General features: G+C 40.4%; 1 protein-coding gene across 1 annotated transcript; it reads left to right on the top strand.

The window, feature by feature from the left end:
* Positions 1 to 1,770: 1,770 nt before the first annotated feature.
* On the top strand, positions 1,771 to 3,947 carry LOC139165886 (olfactory receptor 5AP2-like). The gene is made up of 2 exons (XM_070749156.1): positions 1,771 to 1,779; positions 3,033 to 3,947. Exons 1-2 carry the CDS (start codon positions 1,771 to 1,773, stop codon positions 3,945 to 3,947), a joined length of 924 nt encoding a protein of 307 aa, XP_070605257.1.
* Positions 3,948 to 6,761: the final 2,814 nt, after the last annotated feature.

Here is a 6,761-nt window from a genome sequence, read left to right as displayed (position 1 = left end):
GTTGTAAAATTGAAGGTATCTAAAGCTATTATTCTAGGAAAACACCCCTTAAAAATCCTGCTTACCAAGTTGGGGGAAAGTGTTGTTTTGTCTGGTGTAGGTTCTATGAAGACATGATGGAACTTCATCGGGCAAAGTCTCATGCAGTTCTTATAAGAATCAAGTTTGATAAATTATAACTATTACTATTACTGAACTGGACAGGTCCAGTTTGGATCTCTACTGATTTTTCTCTGTACAATTCTGCAGTACAATTCTCACTTCAGTAAGCCTGCCATCTTTGTGGCAGCTATTCTGAATTCCCTATGTTAAATAAATAAAAATCAATGACCACTAGCACTTCCCCCTTCCTAAAAGCTTTAACTCAGTCTTAAAATTGGACCTTCAATATAATAATGTGTAGGACAGAACATTTTTTGATTGAGATTTGGAGTTGCCAAATGTTTGACCATTCAGATATAAAGTCAAGGTCTTTCTGAAGAATAGCTGTGTTATCGGTGGTGTTGAAAAGTTTGACATCGTCGGTGAAGAGAATGCAGTTGCTTGTAATGGGATCGCAAAGGTCATTTATATAGAGTATGAAGAGTGTTGGTCCAAGTACGCTGCCTTGGGGTATACCACTCTTAACTGGAACAGGATTAGATATGGCACTTCCTATTTTGACAACTTGTCTGTTTGATAGGAACACGATCCTAAGATGCCATGGGATTTGAGTTTTAGAAGTAGTTTGTCATGAATTACTGAGTCAAAAGCTTTACAGAAGTCAGTGTAAATTGCATTTATTGATTTGCCCTGATCGAGATGTGTAGTCCATATGTTTTTGCAGTAAAAGAGTTGCAGGTTGCAAGATAATGTTTTTCTGAAACCAAATTGTTTGTTAGAGAGTAGGTTGTTAGTTTCTAGGTAGAGAGTAATTGATTAGTTTATTATTGATTCCATGACTTTGGATGTGACGCAGCATAATGAGATTGGTCTGTAGTTTTTAATTAGACTGGGATCTCCTTTTTTGAAGATGGGGATGACAGTTGCTTGCGACCATAGCTTTGGTAATGAGCTGGTCCTGAATGATTTTTCAAAGATTATGCTTAGTGGTTCAGCTGTGGCTGTGGAAACGTTTTTAGGAAGTATGCACATAGACCATCAGGCCCAATTGATAGTGAAGGTTTAAGGTCACATAGTGCTTTTCTGACGTTGTCTTCTGTGAAGTCTATTTGGGTTAAGTCGTTGTGAGTATTTGAGGTGCAACTAGTGAATTTTGGGGATGAGCCGTTGCTGTTTACAATGACTGAGCCAAATAATGTGTTGAAGAGGTTAGCTTTAGTTGATTCATCATAGTATTCTTTGTTGTTGGGTCCTTTTAGTGGTGGGGTGGGTCTTGAGTCCTTGAAATGATTGAGGAGATGAAATGATTGAGGGAATGGAAACTATAGGAACTCTAGGGAAGCATCCCATAATGCAGACATAGGTAACTGAAAAGGGTCAGACCAATGTTCTAGACTTTAAGAGAACTGATTCCAGAAAACTAAAATTGAGAATAAGGATTCCATGGATAGAAATACTAGAAGGAAAAAAATTTCAGGATGCATGGCAAACTCTGAAGAATGAAATATTAAAGGTCCAAACAAAAACAATATCCTAGGGAAAGGAGCCAAAATGGTCTTGAGAGCTTTCTGACAAACTGAGGCACAAAAAGGACAAGCTTAAAAAGTGGAAAGAGGGACATATAAAGAATACTAGCAAACAGCGTGAATTTTCATGGTTGAAGTCAGGATGCCTGAGGTCAGGAAAGAACTAAGACTTGCAACAAATGCCAAAAATAACCAAAAAAGAGTTTATTTCAATATATAAGAAAGGTAAGGAATCAACAAAATGATTAGTCCTCTAATTGGAGAAAAGAGCAAGAAGGTGACATCTGTCTTTACACAAAAGGAAAAAAATAGCCCCATCCATCAAAAGCAGTACAGTGGGAGAGAGAACAGGAATGCAGGTCAAAATATGTTTTTAAAAATACCCATCCATGTTAGAAAAGTTTGTAAATAAGGCATTTGACAAAGTAGATTACAGCCTACTTCTTGCTAATATAGAACAATGTAGTACCACCACCAAATTGATTTGCAGTGGACTGAACAACTGCACTTAGCATAAAATCCTTAATGTAACTACATCTATATGGAGGAAGTGCGGTACTTCAAGGTTCTGTTTGGGGCGCAGTACTCTTCTACATATTCATAAATTATCCAGATCAGGGTATAGAATGGAAGTTCATCAGGGTTACAGGCAACACCAAGCTGAGGGGAATAGCTGGTTCTGAAGAATCTTGACAGACTTGAGCATTGTGGCCTATCCAGCATATGCGCAGGAAGCCAAATATTGCATGAGAATGCTTTCATGCACAAGATTTTGGCAATGTTTGGTTATTTCTTTGCTTCTGTGCATGCGCAGAATCAAAAAACCACCAAAAATAAGCAAAATCTTGTGCACGCAAACATCCTCGTATGAGATTTGGCTTCCTGGACATGCGCAGAAGCCAAATCTCACGCAGGCGCACATGCCCAACCGCTGGTCATATGGAACTGCATGCACAGCTCCATTTTCCTTACCAGTGCTATGGAGTCAAGTGCACCGATAGGATCCCAATACTGGTAACGTGGGAAGAGCTCTTCACCAAACTTAAAGACCACTACATCCTTCCACCTTTCCACTGTGTTTGTCGGTACGCATTTTCCCACAGGAATCACCAGGGGGAATCAATCAACCAATATGTTGGTGTGATAGGCAGGGCTGCATTATACTGCAAATTTTATAATCTTTTTTTTAAAAAAAAATATTGATTTTTATAGTAGTAAATAAATACACGCAGCACAAAAACAGTGCACAGTGATATGTGCTCCTGCCACCCAATATCAATCAAACAATCAATCATGAATGCAAATGTTATAATCTTGAGGACTACCTCTGCATTGATTGCCGATCAGTTTCCGGTCACAATTCAAAGTGTTGGTTATGACCTATAAAGCCCTACATGGCATCAGACCATCATACTCACTGGGTTGTCAGAGGACCCACAGTTACAGCTGATCCTTTTTGTGGCATTTCTTGCTATTTATGTCATCACCCTGATGGGAAACGTGGGCATGATTGTCTTAATCAGAATCAGTCCTCAACTCCACACACCAATGTACTTTTTCCTTACCAGCTTATCTTTCCTGGATACCTGTTATTTAACAACTGTGACCCCAAAACTATTGTCCAATCTCTTAAAAGAGAAGAAGTCCATTTCTTTTGCAAGTTGCTTTACACAGCTTTACTTTTATGCCGTTTGTGCCACCACAGAGTGCTACCTTCTAGCTGTGATGGCCTATGATCGCTACGTGGCAATCTGCAATCCACTACTCTACTTCATCACAATGTCCCAAAGGAAGTGTGTTCAGCTGATAGCGATTTCCTACACAGCTTGGATCGTTAATGCTTTCATACACACAATGGCTGCATCTAGACTGTCCTACTGTGGCCCAAACATTGTTAACAATTTTTATTGTGATACTCCTCCCCTTCTTGCTCTTTCTTGCTCTGATGTCAGTCTTAATGACCTACTAATATTTGTTTTTGTAGGGTTCAACATAACAGTTACAATCCTAACTGTACTCACTTCCTACACTTATATCCTGGTCACCATTTTAAGGAACCGCTCTGCTTCAAGCCGTAGGAAAGCTTTTTCTACTTGTACATCACACCTTATGGTTATCACCATTTTCTATGGATGTAGTAGCTTTATGTATGCACGGCCAAGCTCTAGGCAGAATCCTCAGCTAGACCAAATGGCCTCTGTGTTCTATGTAGTCCTGACCTCAATGCTCAACCCATTAATATACAGCATTAGGAACCAGGAGGTAAGGCATGCTTTCAGAAATATCCTAGGAAGAAAATTTCATGTTCAACACTTTTAAGAACCATTGCTTTTTGCCAAAAATTAATTTTACATAAAAGCTGTTCTAGTAGCAAATGGTTTTTAGCATTACGTCTCATTAAATAATAACAACCAGGCTGTATTATATTCCTAGGGCTCTAGTATTAATTATATATTTGCTTCAGAGTTCAAAATAATATAATAAATACATTTAACTTTTCCTTAAAAATTATAAAAGCATTATAAGGCTTGGTGGCGCAGTGATTAGAGTACAGTACTGCAAGCTGCTTCTGCTGACTGCTGGCTGTAGTTCACCAGTTCAGATTTCACCAGGCTCAAGGTTGACTCAGCCTTCCATCCTTCTGAAGTGGGTAAAATGAGGACCCCAGATTGTTGCAGATGATATGCTGCAAACCGCTTAGAGAGGGCTGTAAAGCTATCGCTATTGTGTCTTAAACGTTAAAACACAATGATTTTATAATATAGGAAAATTTAGTTCTCTGTTCTAAGTTCTTCTATGTCACTTTTTTGGGTTTTGTTGTTTTTTTGTCGTTGTGTATAAAATGGCATTATTGGTTTAGAAACATAGAAACAGAAGATTGACAGCAAAAAAAGACCTCATGGTCCATCTAGTCTGCCCTTATACTATTTCCTGTATTTTATCTTAGGATGGATATATGTTTATCCCAGGCATGTTTAAATTCAGTTACTGCGGATTTACCAACCATGTCTGCTGGAAGTTTGTTCCAAGCATCTGCTACTCTTTCAGTAAAAATAATATTTTCTCACGTTGTTTCTGATCTTTTCCCCAACTAACCTCAGATTGTGACCCTTTGTTCTTGTGTTCACTTTCTTATTAAAAACACTTCCCTCCTGAACTTTATTTAACCCTTTAACATATTTAAATGTTTCAATCATGTCCCCCCTTTCCCCTCTGTCCTTCAGACTATACAGATTGAGTTCATTAAGTCTTTCCTGATATGTTTTATGCTCAAGACCTTTCACCATTCTTGTAGCCCGTCTTTGGACCCGTTCAATTTTATCAATATCTTTTTGTAGGTGAGGTCTCCAGAACTGAACACAGTATTCCAATGTGGGATTCTTTGAACACGCGCCCCCACCCCCATTTAACTAACTCCATATCACTTGCGAGGAGAGAAGTGGAAATAGAGGCAGGGCGAGTTTTCAAATAATCCCACATTGCACAGATCCTCAGAAAGGCATGAAGTTCTCCTGATTCCTGATTGATTCTCATGCCTGATTGATTCTCATTCATGCCTTACTGTTGCCAGAGAAAATTGACTTTCTGAGCTAGAAAAGCACCTCCCTCCATTTGATCTGTGAAGAAACAGTCAGGAGATGTTTGTGTCAGCTGATTGCCCACCTGTAGCTTGAGCAAAACTGCCTCCATGAAGTATCGCGTGGTGTCAGCGAAGGGACGTTATTCGCACTGGGATATCCAGAAGTGGGCCCAGCCCCATTACCCATGGTGGCTCCTTCCGCAGGAGGCTCTTTTCTTTGTTGTTCTTTGCTTTTGACAGACCTGATCTCTGATTGACTGCTGCCAGAATATCATATGCCCAATTTTGGAAAAAAGACACAATCCAATCTACTCTACATTTTATAAACAAGGTACATGAATGTGCAGAATTGACTAAAATGACTTATGAAATCCAAAACAGAGATAAAATGATCTTTTACAGTGTTTGGGATCAATGGTACAAATGGGAAAAATTATTCAAATACAGTGAAAAGTAAAGGAAATGAAATAAACAAATCCAAAAACACAAAGAACTCACCCCAAATAGGAGAAATATTATATTTCAGATAAGAGATATAGCAAAAAAGAATATTTTTTTCTTGATTGATGATTATCTGATAAATTTTGAAATGTAAAAATAATTAAGATATACAAATATATACAACAAATTTTGAAAGGTTGCAGTTTTAGCAGTCAACAGTACTGTTGACAACTCGTTTTGTTTATGTGTGTGTAATGTTTTGTTAGTTTCTTGTTTGTTTTTGTTGTTTTTTGTTTTCTCTAATGTATTAAACTAATAAAGATTATTTTATAAAAAGGAAAAAGAAAGACAGAAATTGCTCCTACTTACAAACTTTTCTACTTAAGAACCTGGTCACGGAATGAATTAAGTTCTTAAGTAGAGATACCACTGTATTCTAATTTTCTGAGATTGTGGATTTGGGTTTTTCATGTGCTGCACACCATAATAATCACAATTATGACAAATCATGGCTTGAATTTGCATGTAATTTACTGAAATAGCGCCGGCGGACTTACCCGCCGGCGGCGTTTGCGGGAGGGGCCGGGAAGACACCGGACCCCATGGCGGCCGCCATCTTGGTTCTCGGGCGAAGTCTCGCGATGCGAGACTTTGCCCGAGAGTTGGGCCTGCATAGGCCCGGCTGCTGATTGGTCCGGGCGGGGCTTGCTCGCCCTATTTAAGGGCGGGCAGGCCCGAGGCTCAGCCTTTTCGCCCGGACCATCGCCCCGAGCAGACGCTTGTCAGTTCTGCTCGCGGCGGCCATTTTGGGTGCGGCCTCGTGCGTGGCCGCCATTTTGTGGCCTCTTTGGTGGGCAAAAAGGCCTCTCAAAGTGTCGCTGGCATTTTGGGCGGCAGGAGCTGCTTCTCCAGTGGCGGAGCCAGCATCAGCTGGGCTCCGCTCCGGTTTGACCCTCCGGTTGCCCCCGGGATCGGGGGCGTGTGGGGGGGTGCCCTTTGGGGGGTGCGGCCTGGTTTCCCCTTCGAGGTTCGGGGGGCATTTCTTCGCGCCATACAGGGAGCCATTAGGGTGGGCTAGTTCCTCCAGGCCCCCTTGTTGAAGCAGTGGGCAG

The sequence above is a fragment of the Erythrolamprus reginae genome, chromosome 1 (assembly GCF_031021105.1).
Source record: "Erythrolamprus reginae isolate rEryReg1 chromosome 1, rEryReg1.hap1, whole genome shotgun sequence".
Taxonomy (NCBI): domain Eukaryota; kingdom Metazoa; phylum Chordata; class Lepidosauria; order Squamata; family Dipsadidae; genus Erythrolamprus; species Erythrolamprus reginae.
Note: the sequence above shows the minus strand (reverse complement) of the source record. Positions and strands in the feature narration are given on the sequence as shown.